The sequence below is a fragment of the Staurois parvus genome, unplaced genomic scaffold (assembly GCF_062004578.1).
Source record: "Staurois parvus isolate SC_StPar_1 unplaced genomic scaffold, SC_StPar_1.0 ptg001258l, whole genome shotgun sequence".
NCBI classification, from domain to species: domain Eukaryota; kingdom Metazoa; phylum Chordata; class Amphibia; order Anura; family Ranidae; genus Staurois; species Staurois parvus.
Window position 1 is genome coordinate 545569 of NW_028319054.1, and position 15662 is coordinate 561230.

Consider the following 15662-nt stretch of genomic DNA (forward strand, 5'->3'; position numbering starts at 1 on the left):
TGCTGGCCAATGAAATAAACACCCAAGCGCTTGATGCCCCTAAACACGTTTGCAAAACATTGACTTTTTTTTAAACTGCTTTTCTCCTGCTACGAAGTGTTTACAAAAGCCCTAGTATGCATGAAGCCTAAGTGCCCGTTCACATATATGCGGATTGGATGCGGTTTTAATCTAATTCAATCCGCATGACATGTGAAAAAACATTGCTTCCTATGGTGCCTGTTCTCATATGTCCAGTGCACTGGCGTTGAGGATTCAGTGCGGTTTTAAAAAGAGTCCATGTCCAATTTCTGAACAGTGCGGTCCGGTTCAGGTGCGGATTACAGGATATTGACTTCTATGGGAACTGTTTCTAAACCGCATGTGTGTGAACAAGATAAGATCCTGAGCTAACCCTGTCCTGAACCTGATGTAAACCTGACGTGAACCTGTAAAATATTACTGTATCAATTAGCTGTGAAACCTGAGCTTCAATCCGCACTGCACATGTGTGCATCAACTCTTAGGCTCCGTTCACATCTGGCCGGTTTGCCGCTATTCTGCCCACAATCCCAAAACGCTGTACAAAAATGACAAATTGCACCACGCATGTTCAGGTGCCATTTATATTCAATGGCACTTAAAACAGACTGTGCGGTTCTGCCACGATTATCGCATGATAAATTGCGCTGCAGTCACAGCAAACTGCATTGCACAAATCTTGTCACCCAAAAAGGGGCAGCAGCTTCTTTTGGGTGACAAGCTTTGCGTGTTGCAATTTGCCGCACTTGCAGAGCACTTTACTACGTGACAATTGTGGCAGAACCGTGCCGTGTTTTAGGTGCCATTAAAAATGAATGCTACCCGAACATGTGGTGCAATTTGTCATTTTTGTACAACGTTTTGAGATCGCAAGCAGAAATGCCCGTGATACAAAACACCCAGATGTGAGCAGAGCCCTAAAAGTGGGATTTCAGCAATTTGGAAAGAGGAGGAGAAGGGTAAAGCTTTAGGGTATGTGTCCATATTAAATTTTACTGTCACCTTTATATAACCCTGGTGAGCACACAGGCAGTCAGGAAACAGTCAAAAATCCAACAGAAGTTCCTATTCTTCCTGTTCCCACTAAAAAGGTTATCAGTGCTGCCAGTGTCCCCGTAGAGAGATTCTGCTCTCTTCCTGTTCTTTGTGACCACATGAGATGGGAGTAGAATCTCCCTAACAGAAACCTGATGCAGAGGTGTACTTTATCCAATTTTTATAAAAAACTAAGGCTTGGGTTCCTCTTTAACTTTTTCTTTTTAAAGTTTCATAGTTAAAATCTCCAGTATTATCTAAACATGCATTCCTATAATGTGCTCATTGGGATCCCTATGGTCAGATCAGTCTCCCACCAATTAGATCTGTGTACTGTAACCCATTTGTATGCATCCATACTGTTCACACATTTGTGATCTGGTTATAGGTCTGTTAAGATTTGCATTGCTGTCCAGCACGTATGAAGCATATCACTTGCTGACACAGAATACACTTCCCATAAGAGTTTGTTCATTCTCAGCAGTGGGTACGTTTTTAGTACTCGACAGGTTACAACAGCACTTTATCACTTCCTCTTTGTAAAGTTTTGTCATCAGTGTACACTAATCCGGTGATTTCTAGATTATATCCCAGCTCGGAAATTGCATGTGATATGTTGTCAGTAATTTATTAGTGCTTTGCTGACACTTCTTGTTTCTTTCTCATTTGTCTGGTCGTTTATGCCAATACTACTCTCCAGTTTCCTGTTTTCTCTGCTCTCATTTTCCTGCTTAGAGTCCGCCGTTCTTTCCACCAGAAACATCAAGCAATGGAAAACCCAGGAGCAGGATCAGTGGGGAACGTGCATCAGCCTGCCAATAAAGAGGTGAGAACAGTGTCAGCACCTGTCACTCTGTACAGTGAAAGCAGACTACAAATTTACAGCGTAGAACCATTTTTAAAAATGCAGAAAAAAATGACACAGAACCTTTAATGCGTCAGCTACCAATAGACTACATGACACTAACCTGATCCTGCTGACTTTATTAGGAATGGTAGATGAGTGGCATGTTTGTGGGTACAATAGGCTCAGTAAAATTCTTAGGCTGAGCACTCTAGAAAAACAGCCACATGTGGGGCTGGGTTATTTAGCAGTTAGCCTATTGTTCTGTCCCTAAGACATGACGCCAGGAATGTTGCAGTATATAAAGGAATATTTAATAAAGTAGTTCAAAGTATGATAGGTCATAGCAATCAGTCAGAAGTTACCCTTTAACAAAAAATTATACTGCAGTTTGCATTAAGAATCTGCGAAAAAATTAAGGTAGAAAATGTTTTAAAGGTTACATGATATTTAATAATTTAAAATAATGATATTTAATATTTGATTCCTCTTGCTTTCTGTGCTGTAATTTCTTGATTGTATTCCATCTACTAATTGCTACATTCATCCTCCAGTGGCAAGGTGTATGCCTGAAAGAGCAGTCAGTGCCCTGTCAAGATTAAAACCAACCAAAACCAAAACCCCAAACCAAAATTGTAATATATTGCAGTTTACCAGTCCTTAGACATGGGGGCTGCATTATTTTTCTTTTTTTTAGGCTTTTATTCCTCTTTTTTCACCTGGTGAGCTGGCCAGTAGCACACCTCCTGTATTAGAGTGCCCCCACTCTGGATGAAGGAGCACAGGGGGCACCTTTGGTCAACAGCATTGACAGTCTGGAAGGTGGAGAGTGTTAGATGGACTGGCAGGTACAAAAAAAATTTTGAGCTAAACCCCAGTTCACACTACAGTTACACAAGCAGTTACATAACAGTTTTTTTTGGGGGGGGGATAAAGGTTTTACAAGAATAAACAAAAGCTGATCATTAGAAGCACCCCTGTCAGTGTTAAATGGTTTGTCTCCTCCCTGTAACTGCTACAACTGCAGGTGAACTTCTGTTGAAAAATTACAGACTTTCTGGTCAGTTTGCCGGGTTTTTTTGCCAGAAGAAAATAAAAGGAAGTCTACAAAAGAGAACTAATGCAGCCATTTCATGTAAGAATTGGTAAGCTGCAATATAATAAATGTTAGCTTTTGGGTTTAATAGCGCTTTAATGCAATAACAAGAGCATGCTGAAACAATATGTGTATTAAACTTTAAAGCAGCCTAAAGACACTAGCTTGCCATACATAGTTCAGTTTTTTTTATTCGGCCCGCGGGCTGAACAAAAAAAAAAAGAATGATTCCATCCTGCACACATTTGAGGTGGATGGGGGAATCCTCCCCATTGCACTGTTGTATTCTGATAGTGGTGAGACTTCCTTGCTGTCAGAATACACAGATCAGCACTATTGCCTTCAGCGCTGAACGAGCAGGTTTTATCTGGCAGATTGGTTGAACAAAAGTCAGTTGGCAGATCAACTTCTTTTCAACTGCAGTGGCCACACATGGATCAAAATTCATCCAGTTCCTGCTATATTGGCCAAATATGATCCCTGTATGGCCAGCTTAAAGGGCAGTTGAGCTAATCTATCACAAGTACCCGTGTCTTCTGAGCTTTCCTAAACATGAAGGATAGGTTTGGCTGAACATTCTCGTATAGCCTTGGAAGCTTGGGGGGAGAAGGGGGGTGTCACCCTGAAAAGTTTCAGAGCTGGCTTTTCTGAGGAAAATAAGAGGTAGGATTTTCTATCCATTGCTGTTTTTCACATTAGCTGATGGTTGGTGTCTGCAGGTGCAGATACTACCAGTTAGTCTAGGTAAGAGTGGGTAGCTCAGATGACTACTGTATCATTGGTATAAGATGACTTTAATAAATAGAGCCTTCTCACAGAATGCAGTCCATTTGGTCTGATTCTCACTTTCATCCTTGGTCTAGCGATCTTCATTGTGTGGTCCTGTTCAGAGCCACACAACTTTGCTTCACAAAATGTTTTTGCTGGGTCTTACTCAACCTACTTTCATGGGTGCCATAGCCCCAATCATTTCTTTGGGGAGAGCCATACCCTGTATGACCACCGGTGCACAGCTCACCACAGATAAATTGGGGCTGTGATGAGCAATGAATGGGACTGTGATGCATATGCACACATTTTGATGGGACCCAACAAGGACACTTTGGGATTGATTTGCTAAAACTGGAGAGCGAAAAATCTGGTGTGGCTCTACATAGAAACCTTTCATCAGCATCCAGGTTTTATTTGTCAAAGCCTAATTGGAAAAGCTGAAGTTAGAAGCTGATTGACTACCATACACAGATATACCAGATTTTGCACACTCCAATTTTAGTAAATCAACCCCTTTGTAAATCAAGGTTGTGTAGCGCGCAATGGGTGTGAAGGCTGTGCAGTTCTCATGGGTTGCCCCATGGAGTTCACTGGATCAAGGACAATAGTGAAAATAAGACCAGGGTTGCTACACTCAGCGGGGGCAGTGCATTTATTAAAAGGACAACCTGTACTAAAGGATGCTTGGTAAACAGGTGGCTGACCAGTGGTTTACAAGGTTGGATCAGTTGTGTATATTTTGCTTTAATCCTTTAATACTGTTGATGAGTCCATTCAATCACAGAGGCTCCCATTAGAGTCCACTAGTGGATTAGCATCCAAGCGAACCTTCCAATTGGAGTCATATAGTTTACCAGCTCTCATGCTATGTGTGGCTGTTAATATAGACAATCTATTGGTGCTGGATTCCTTGGGTTGTTCTTTCATGGGGCACTCCATTGATAACTGCCATCCTTACCACTTTGTTTTGTGTCCCAGAGACATCTGAGGAAGCTTTTATTATCACTTATATACAGTGAGTATAGAAAGGAGTCACCCCACCTTTAAAGTAATCACATTTTGTTGCTTTACAGGTTGAAATGAAGACAGACTATGTTTTATCCAGCTATGCAAATTATAACATCTAAATGAACAATATAAAACCAACATGTCAGAAAAAAATTTAAAAACAAAATTAAACACAAAAACACTGAGTTGGTAAAAGGATCACTCCCTTGTGCCAGTAATTTGTTGAACCACCTTTTGCTTTAATTACAGGCTTTAGTCAGTTGGAATGTCTCTACTAACTTTGCACATCTAGACTTTACAATATTTGCCCACTCCTCTTTGCAGAACTGCTCAAGTTCAGTTAAATTTGATGGGGACCATTTGTGGACTGCAATCTTCAAGTCATTCCACAGATTTGCAATGGGGTTTAAGTCTAGGCTCTGACTTGGCCATGCAAGGACATTATCCTTTTTTCCTTCAACCACTGTGTGGTCATTTTTTCTGTGTGCTTTGGGTCATTGTCATGTTGAAAGGTAAACCTTCTTCCCATTGACCACTTTCTAGCTGAGGGCAGCAGATTTTCATCAAGAATTTGATGTTATTTTGCCCCATCCATTTTTCTTCTGTCCTGACAAGTGTTCCAGTCCCTGCTGCAGAGAAACACCCCCATAACAGGATATTACCACCTCCATGCTTTACTGTAGGAATGGTGTTATTTGGATGGTGAGCTGTATTGGATTTCTACCACATGCACACAATGACTACTCTTTGCCATAAATTTCTGCAACTGCTTCAGAGTTGCTGTAGGTCTCTTGGTAGCCTCTGGCTCTTTTATCCAGTTTGAACCAACGTCTTTATCCAGGGAGGGTCTGTGTTGTACCAAATACCTTCCACTTCTTAATAATAGACTTCGCTGTGCTTCTAGGCATTGATAAAGCCTTTGAATTTTTTTTATATCTATCTCCTGACTTGTGCCTGTCCACAATTTTATCCTGGAGATCTTTTCACAGTGCCTTGCCACCCATAGTTGATTGTTTGCTTCAGTTGCACTGCCATGGACTGACATGCTCCAGGAAAGCTCTTTTCATGCTGAGCTAATCAAAATGACAGACACAGCTAATCACAGTTGAAAATCAAATGACTTTGTGTGCCATTGAGAAGGTGATTAGCTATACCTGATTGAGTTTACAGCTCATTTTTAGGAGGAGGGTAATCTTTTCCAACTCAGTGATTCTGATTTTGTTCTGACATGTTGGTGTTATATCTTTCACTTGGAGAAAATACAACTGGGTAAAGCAAAAACTGGTCTGTCTTCATTTCAGGATGCAAAGTAGTAAACTGTGATTATTTTGGGGGGGGGGATTATTTTCTATACCCACTTTATGTGTTTCTGTACAAAAAATCCTTGTTGGTCCTAAGGAAACCGGGAATCTGCAAAACGTGTAGACCTTTTTCCACAGACATACATCAAGATTGTGTTGAATCTTTATGTAACAGTACTTTTATCACTTCCCATGAGTTTTTAATTCATTATGAATAAAATTTACATTTTTTTATATATGTTGAATTTTATTGTGGTCAGCAGAAGTATATTTACCATTTTGACTGGGTTGTTTGAACCAAAGGTATAGTTGTCCTAAACTGTTTATTCTTATCTAGACTGTGAAAAAATCTTATATCCATGGAGCACCCTCAGATGCCACAAACCACAACCTTATACTGACAGAGCAATTGTCCTTTAAGTCTCAGGTTCTTAACCAGTTGTATGCGAATCCCATGGACTACTTCTGACAGTTCTAGGGAGTACTTCTGCTAGTAAAGTCACTTTATCAGCACAGTTTTAGCAAAAGAGGAATCATGGATAGGACAGAGGTGATGGTGCATTTTTTCAATTACCCGAAAGCACAAGGGAAACACATTTAGGGTGCTCTGGTAACAAATGTTTACATGACAAAGGGGACTTAAGATATGGTAAACCATTTTAACAGGGGGTACTTGGCTTTTATGAGGAGTTGAAAAACCCAACTAATGCTGGCAAAGTCTGACTTATAGGGGTTGAAGGAAGTATATGCAGAGATATTTTCAAAGCCATTTAATCATGGGTATCCAGCATAAAATTGTCTGTCAAAGCATTTCATATACCATAGACATGACAATGCCAAGCTATGCCCAATGCATTAAGTGCAAAGTCTGTCTGTTAAACTTTCATCCACGTGTTCTCTAGCTGTAGTTTTCACTGTCATGTTTGAGCTGCGGGTTTGTGGTTAAATCTGCTGTGTGTCAGTGTCTCTAGACACTTTGCTGATTAGCTCCCAATCAGTCTGTGTTTACAGTTATCAACCTGGCCCTATTGTATTCCAATCAACTATCCCAGCCACTTTGTATTCTAAACTAATCACACTCATCCTTTCAGTATTCGAAACTAATTACCTTGGACCTATAACGTATATTTTAATTGGCATTGCTGTTCAGATGTCAGACCCTGAAGATGAAAATTCTATTCGCTAAATTACAGCTTTTCTATTTCGATGAATAGCTTACCAATTAAAACATCATGGACTGTCTTGTATATTTTGTTATTATTATTTTATTTATTCATATGATGAGAGGGGAAGGTATGTTCTGCCTACCTTGTGGTCAGCTTTTATGGACAGAATACTGTTGTGTCCTACACAAAGTGCTGCATTTTGTATTTGTAGGTGGAGAGGATGCTAATGACTGCAGCCACATTCTGATTATTATTATTTATTTGAGGTACTTATATAGTGTTGTCAATTTATGCAGCACTTTACATATATATTGTACATTCAAATCAGTCCCTAACCCTCAAGGAGTGTACAATCTAAGGTCCCTGACCTACATTCATACATATACATACTAGGGCCAATTTAGACAGGAGCCAATTCACCTACCAGCATGTCTTTGGAGTGTGGGAGGAAGCCAGAGTACCTGGAGGAAACCCATGCAGGCACAGGGAGAACATCAAACTCCAGGCAGGTGGTGCCATGGTTAGGATTTGAACCAATGGACCTAGTACTGCCAGGTGGAAGTGCTAACCATTTAGCCACTGTGCTGCCCTTTATGATTGCCACACTTAAGCTTGCCAAACACTGATAGAATTTCATTAGTTTTTTTTGTTGTAAGAACTTTAATTTGATTTTCTATGTATAGCCAGCTTTGCAAAGTCTGATGATGAGGATTTTGTGTATTTTTTAATTACTTTGTATTATTTGGGTAGCAGGAGAAATTATATTGGACAAGAAAAAGAACATATTATATGTCACCTGTCATAAAGGAAAAATGAAGGCCACCATGTCTGATTGGAAATCAATATGCAGATAAGATCTGAATTTTCTCTATCTTTCCCGATCGGCCTAATTGCAGATCAGTTACCTGTCATAAAGGAAAAATGAAGGCCACCATGTCAGATTGGGAATCAATATGCAGATAAGATCTGAATTTTCTCTATCTTCCCCGATTGGCCTAATTGCAGATCAGTTACTCAAAGCAGAAGAAAGCAAAATAGCCAGTCAACTAGCATTTTCAAAAAACATCAGCAATGGCAGCTTCTATAAATCTTTCTTGACTGTTCAACTTTAAAAAAGTGCCAAAAATATTTCAATTTATAGATGTTTCTGTATACATTTATTTTCTTAGTCAGACATCATTTTAAATTAATTGGAACTGCACAGCTCAAAGTAATATTAAGATAATAAAAAGCTTTGAATGAAATTAAACACAATTTATTTATTGGGCGGTTTAGTCGTAGGAATGCTAGATTACTGCTTTCAGTTTCTTGAGCTTTGTAGAACAAACATGTGTGGGCTGAGCTGCCATGTGTGGGCTGAGCTGCCATTGCTGACTTGTTTTTAAAGGGCTGTCATCTAATGGTATCTTCACTGTCCTGTGAATTAGGTATTTGGAACAAGAATTAAGCCTGGTACACATGGGCCGAATATTGGCTGGTATCGGCCGGTTCAACAGAACAGCCTGTCTGACAGAAGCTGGCCAAACACCCGGCTCCTGTTGAACAGGCATGCTGGAAAAACAGTATTTGATCAGCATCTGATCAGCGCTTGCATCCAATGGCTGCGAGCACTATCTGGTGTGTTCTGGTGGGGCGGTGGGGGGGCAGGGTGGTTGGTGCAGTCCCTCTGCTAGAGCACAATAGCTCAGTGGGGAGCTCGCTGTACTAACTATGCAATGTTAGTACAGAGAGCTCCTTGGGAGCTCCTTAGTTTTTTTCATTCAGCCTGCTGGGTTGAACGAAAAAAAAAAGCATCTGTATGTAGTCTTACATACTTGTTGCTGCTCAGTGACTCAGTAGGTTGTGAAGGAGAATGTGCAACAGGAAAACAGACAGCAGTATAAGCAGCCAGGGGTTCTAGCATCATCCTACTTAACCTCTTCGAGCCGGTGCCTCCCGGCCCTTTAAGAGTTTCAGAAGCCGGGAGGCAGGGCGGGGTTTTAGGGTCATGTGACCGCCATGATTCACCATCACGGCGGTCACATGATCGGAAAAGCTCCCGATCAAAAGGGGAGATCAGGACCTTTCCGAGAGTCACGGATATACGTGCTGGGAGCGCACAGGGCGCATGCACTCAGCACATATGTATTTTCTAATTGCACGCAAATATGCAGCTGGTCGTCGTCAAGGCCCAGACGCCGAGAGGACGCATATTTGCATGCGATTGGCGTCAAGGGGTCAATGCAGGCCCTACATTATGTAATTTTCTTTTCTTCAACCACGGGTTGAAAATTGCTCAATTCCCCCATCATCGCAGTTGGTGTTCTGCATCTGAGGAGTGTGGGAACCCCCCCACCAGCAGATTACAATGATCACTGTTGCTAGTTATAGCCACCAGCAGTGATTAGGCAAAAAAACCTGAGAGGCTGGATGTACTGAAGTCGATCGATAGATTGACTTCAGTACAACCAGCCTGTGGATCCCTCTATGGCTGGCTTAACTTTTAAATAACATTTGTGCTTCTGTCTTTGTTGCTGTTTCTTGTTTCTTCACTTCCTGCCTGTCAAAAAGGTTGTCACTGGCACAGTTAATAAGGGTAAATCTCTCTAAAGGAGCTTAGGACAGCTTTTCCACTCTGATTTATTTATTTTTATTTATTTATTACAGGTATTTATATAACGCCGACAATTTACACAGCGCTTTACATATATATTATACATTCACGTCAGTCCCTGCACTCAAAGAGCTTCCAATCTTAGGTCTTTAACTCACATTCATACATACACATACTAGGGCCAATTTAGACAGGAGCCAATTAACCTACCAGCATGTCTTTGAGGTGCCCAGAGGAAACCCACACAGGCACTGGGAGAACTTGCAAACGCTCTATAATATATATATATATATATATATATATGTATTTAAAATATAAACTCTATATAAAACATGAAAAAAGTTTTAGGTATAACTACACTTCACATTCTGCTTATATGAATTTTAAAGTGTGCCTTTAGCTAAACATTTTTATGGGGTAGATAAGGGTTTACAACCACTACCAGGTATTTATTGCTGTATGTGGCTCCTTTTGGGGAGGTTTCCCCTCACTTTCTGTACCAGTGACAATGTAATTATTTGGTCACAGATAAGGAAAACTGGCCTAAATAAACTGCAAATAGCAATAAAACCCTAATAGAGTTTTGAAGGATATGTTCGCCTTAAAAAAAATAAATAAATAAGTGCACATTTTTTTGCAGATAAAAATAATGAGCATTTACCATTTTTTTCCTAGGAGCCTGGAAAGCACTGCAGCCATGATCAGCAGATCGAGGATGCAATGTCAGGCCCCTGCAGATTGTCAGTGTAGCTGTCTGCCTGTACCTCTGATAGAGGCAGGCAGTTACTTCAGTCCAGGAAGAATCAATGAACGAGGATGCTTACAAGCGCACTTGCAGGTCATTGAGAACTACAAGCTGTCAGCCACAAAGGCTGACGGTACTTGTAGGTATTCATTCACCGGACTCTGTAATGAATGACATGGCACTGTGAGTGGAGCCCTGCATGGCCGCTCTCTTTTCAAATTGTGACAGCAGGTGTGGGGAGAAAATATCCAGCTATTGGAGTGGGGGAGAACTGCAGGAGCGGGAACTTTTTACATGTTCCATCCTAAAAACGGGTTAAACATGTAATATGTTCCCTAAGGTGAACGTATCCTTTACCATTTTAATCTCAATCAAAAGAAAAGGTTTTGTGGGAGTTTGGCTGGGCCAAATGAATATCAGAGGCTTTGCTTACTGTGTATGGCAGTGATGCATGCTGAACTGACTATTAAGTTAGATAGCAATATGTATGAAAAAAATGCTCACAATATGTGGCAAGATGAGGGGATGAGTCAAATATGTTCGTCTGTAATGTTTCATAAAGTTTAATGCTACATCACATCCCTTCTTGTCATGTATTTTCAGTTGGGGGGGCTCCATGATCTTCACACTCAGTGCTACCAAATTGGTGACCCTTTTGGTAATCACCATGTGAGGTTATTCACTGTCTTACATTAGTCATGTACCTTTTGAGTTATGGCTTCATGCATTTTTGAGCAGGTGCAGCGTTACATAAGATTAGCTATTCCTTGGCAGCTAGATGCTACAAAATAGCCTGTGATCATGCTAAGTAGGTTAAACCTACCTCTAAAGTGGTTCATGATGGTTATTTTCTCTATAGCTGTGTGTAAAAGAGATGCAGGAGTGGGAACATGTTACATGTTCTATCCTAAAAATGGGTGGAACATGTAATATGTTCCCAAAGGTGAATGTATCCTTTATCCTTTAACCTCAACCAAAAGAAAAGGTTTTGTGAGAGTTTGGCTGGGCCAAATGAATATCAGATGCTTTGCTTACTGTGTATGGCAGTGATACATGCTGAACTGACTATTAAGTTAGATAGCAATAAGTATGAAAAAAATGCCCACAATAATTAAAAAGATGATGGGATGAGCCAAATTATATTCGTCTGTAATGTTTCATAAAGTTTAAATCTTATTCACAACCCGTCTTGTCAGGAAATTTCAGTTGGGGGGAGTTCCTTGATCTTCACACTCAGCGCTGCCAAACTGGTGACCCATTTGGTAATCACCATGTGAGGTTATTCACTGTCTTACATTAGTCATGTACCTTTTGAGTTATGACTTCATGCATTTTTGAGCAGGTGCAGTGTTACATAAGATTAGCTATTCCTTGGCAGCTAGATGCTACAAAATAGCCTGCGATCATGCTAAGTAGGTAAATACCCGTCTCTAAAGTGGGTCATGATGGTTATTTTCTCTATAGCTGTGTGTAGAAGAGATGCAACAGTTGTCAGTTATTAAATCATTACAGGGTCATTTTTGTACCATAATCAGAACATTACAAAAATATGTGTTAAAACATTTAAAAATAAATACATATTTATAATGTCAACAAGGAAAATTAGATTACATTTGCAAAGTATTTTTAAGTGGTGTTTGAGCCGTGGTATATTTATAAGTGTCATGCTTTCAGTGCAAACATTGGTTCAGATGTGGAAGCAATTACTAATGCACACAGTTCAGCTCTAACAGACCAATATACTACTGTAGATCTTCCACTACTGAACAGCAGCACTGTCAAAGGTGTATGTGCATGTCTCCAGACCATTTTTTTTTTAAACACTTGGGAAACAAAATCAGCTTCTGTTTCACTACTGTTGTTTTGTTTTTGCCTTAATTTATATAATAACTACAAGATTGTATATGATTACTTCCATTCACAGAAGGATTTCCGTGAACGCTTGTAAATGTTATGTATTTTTGTCCATAGAAATTTTGTCCTAGGAAATTGTCCATATATTTGTACATTTTTATTTTCAATCCAAACAACTTTTTTTGTCAAGGAAATTGAAAAGTAAAACATTGCTTACAGAATCTTCATAAACATGAAAGAACAATCAGAATTTTACATAAGGTTACAACTTGGATGCGCAGATCCTGTGACATACAAAAGACCAGAAGCATTGACCAAACAGAACAGAAAAATAAGGATCCATGACCACCTTGACAATACATAGCCAAAACAAAGCCAAAAACAAATAATTAGTAATTAGTTCACCTGAGACATCATAAAGAGGACTATGGGTATACTTGAGCACCCCTGGGAGGAGAGATGGGGTTATCTGCCATATAATAAAATGTCACACCTGCAAAAGCTGACCTACTAACAATTGAGAAAGGGCAAGCCCAGGTACATCTAGCCAGCCCTGCCACACCAGCTGAAATTTGCGATGAGCATTATGAGGTTGATGTGTGAGCTTTTCCCGTAGAAGTAGTGAGTTGACATAGTGGAGTTTATTTACTAAAGCTGGAGAGTGCAACATTGGGGTCAATTCTGCATAGAAACCAATCATCTTCCAGGTTTTATTGCCAAAGCTTCATTGAACAAGCTGAGATTAGAAGCTGATTGGTTTCTATCCAGAAGTGAGCCTGATTTTGTACTCTCCAGTTTTAGTAAATAAACCCCAGTCTGTCCATTGCTTTTTAGTTGGTGGGGCCAATCACAGCCATTGCCTATATTTGACCATTTTTAACTTTTAGAGAGTCATTGTAGAGAAAATGTAGAAAGGGAAATAAATGATATGAACCAATGACTCTTAGCAATCTCCCTTTCTCTGTCACCACAGAGGAAATTGCTAAACCTTTTTCTCTCACTCTCTACTGGCATCTTCCCCATGCCCCAAAACACCCCCATACTTAAAAAGCCCTTACTGGACCCCATTGCTTTGAACAACTTAAGACCCATCTCCTTGGTCTGCAACACTCCACTGAAAGTGCCCTCCTAGAATTTATAATGCATTGACTTACTGCCAATGACCTTTCAGTACGCATACTCTTAGGGCTTTTTGTCAGCTGGAACTTGGTGGAATTCAGTTCTAACACCTCTGGCCCTCTGCTACCTGCTCACCACTATCACTTGTAAGCACAGAAGTCCAGCGTCTGTGTTTAAAAGTGATAGCTTGTCTCCCAACAATTCCAACAGATATCTGATCTCCTGAGCGGCTCCCACTGAGTGCAGGATGGGGAAAAGGGAGATGGAGGTGCCCGCGGTGGAGTGCGGATGCCAAAACCCCCACTGGATGATCTCCCTGCAAGTGAGAGAAACAGAGCAACCCACATTGTGTGGGGAGGTACTAGAGCCGACTGGGTGCTTCAGCTTAATACAGCAGCAAAAGGAAGATATGCAGAAGATGGTGGAGCTTTTAAAGGAGTGGGAGAAGATGGGGGTTGCATGCAGAGGCCAGAGCTGACGAGGGGTAAAAGTGAGATGTGGATGCAGGAGGTACATTGAAGCAGCTGTGTTAAAGGCTCAACTTTGCACCCTGTGTATAGTGGACCCCTGAGCTCTGCACTATGTACGTACCCGAACTCTGCTAGTAGTGCACTCCTGAATTCTGCATTCTGTGTGTAACCCCCCCGCAAACTCTGCACTCTGTACGTAATGCACTCCTGGTATTTAATGCCCCTTTAAGTCCTTCCCACTGTTAGTGAAATTTGACCACACCCACTATTTGATGTGGTGTGGAGGGTGTATATGTTGGGGTTGGGTTTTGGGGGTTGTGGTTGAGTTCCTGTACCTATTTTCTGAGAATAAAAGCCCTGCTTTTCAATCTTTCTGCTGCCTTTGGTAGAGTTGACCACCCGCTCATCTTCCAACAATTCCACTGCTCTCTCCTGGTTTTCCTGTCTATCTCAGTGTAACTTCAGTGTTGCCTACAACTCTGTCTCCTATCCTCTTCCTCTTTCCATAGGAGTCTCCCAAGGCTCTGTCCTCGAATCCCTTCTATTCTCTATCTACACCTCCACTCTGGATCAGTTGATAAACTTCTAATAACATATTTATGCTTAAGACAACCAAATATAGCTCTCTCAGTTCATCCATTCAGTCTCCTGTGCGACTTGCATATCAGTATGGATGTCACCCACTTCCTTAATCTCTTCCTTAAGTCTTTCTAAACCCAAGCCCATATTATTTGCTTGAGCTCAGGTTTCCAAAATATTCATACTAGAGTGCTCTAGGATTCCAGGCTGAAGTCAGCAGGAAAGCTAATCTGGTATGCTGAAACCCAGAAGTTATGTAACCCATTTTATTTCATGCGACCTATAGCAGTTGTGCATATTGTGCCTTGATGTAAGCAGTTTTCAATCACTTTCGTGGAAGACTTTGCTGACATAGTGCACCGGTGCATTGACAATACAGGTTTAGGATCTAAAACAGTGGAATCTGCACCTGCAGTTGTTTCCAGCTGAAAAACACAATTTTATATTTTTGGACATCCTGATGCCCCACATTTTTTCTTGAGAATACCTAAGCATTTTACTCATGCTCTTGTTCTTGGTTATGTAGACGGTTTGACCATGAATTCTCAAGAGCTGGAGCTTGAGTGCCTGCGATTTGTATTTGTAATGTAAGGGCATATTGGCAAAAGCATCTTTGTTTGAATGAGTTGCTCTTGGCCTTCTCTATGTGCACAGCTGTGTTGTACATTCTTTTATTCTGCTGAAAATAGAACTCTTAAACAAAATAATCTACGCAACTAAAAAATGCAGTAACTATGCATGGTATAGTAAAAACAACATTTATTTTCAAAATAATAGAAGCTGAAAATACATCCTACACTCTGCATATCTATTACCTTGGAACTCGCTTTCAAGTGGCTGAATCAGCTAGGTACAATGAAATATAGACTTCAAGAGAACAGCACCACCTGCTGCCCAATGTACTGAGGAAAAATGTTTCCTACAAAAAGTGCGATGAAGTAGTAGAAAAAAAGACAATGTTTAATTGTAGGTAGAACTGCATTTTGGGCTATACAATTATTCTCAAAAAGGCCCAGATTATAAACAATAAAATGGACCAACATTACTTATAATGCTTGAA

General features: G+C 40.5%; 1 protein-coding gene across 1 annotated transcript in view; it reads left to right on the forward strand.

Moving 5' to 3' along the window:
- The first annotated feature begins 1680 nt into the window (after positions 1 to 1680).
- Positions 1681 to 15662, forward strand: part of LOC149437757 (hexokinase-4-like) — an 82730-nt gene continuing 68748 nt past the window's right edge. Inside the window, exon 1 of the mRNA XM_089660662.1 lies at positions 1681 to 1882. Within this exon, the coding sequence (XP_089516788.1) occupies positions 1826 to 1882 (57 nt within the window). The 5' untranslated portion in view covers positions 1681 to 1825. The remainder of the gene's footprint in view (positions 1883 to 15662) is intronic.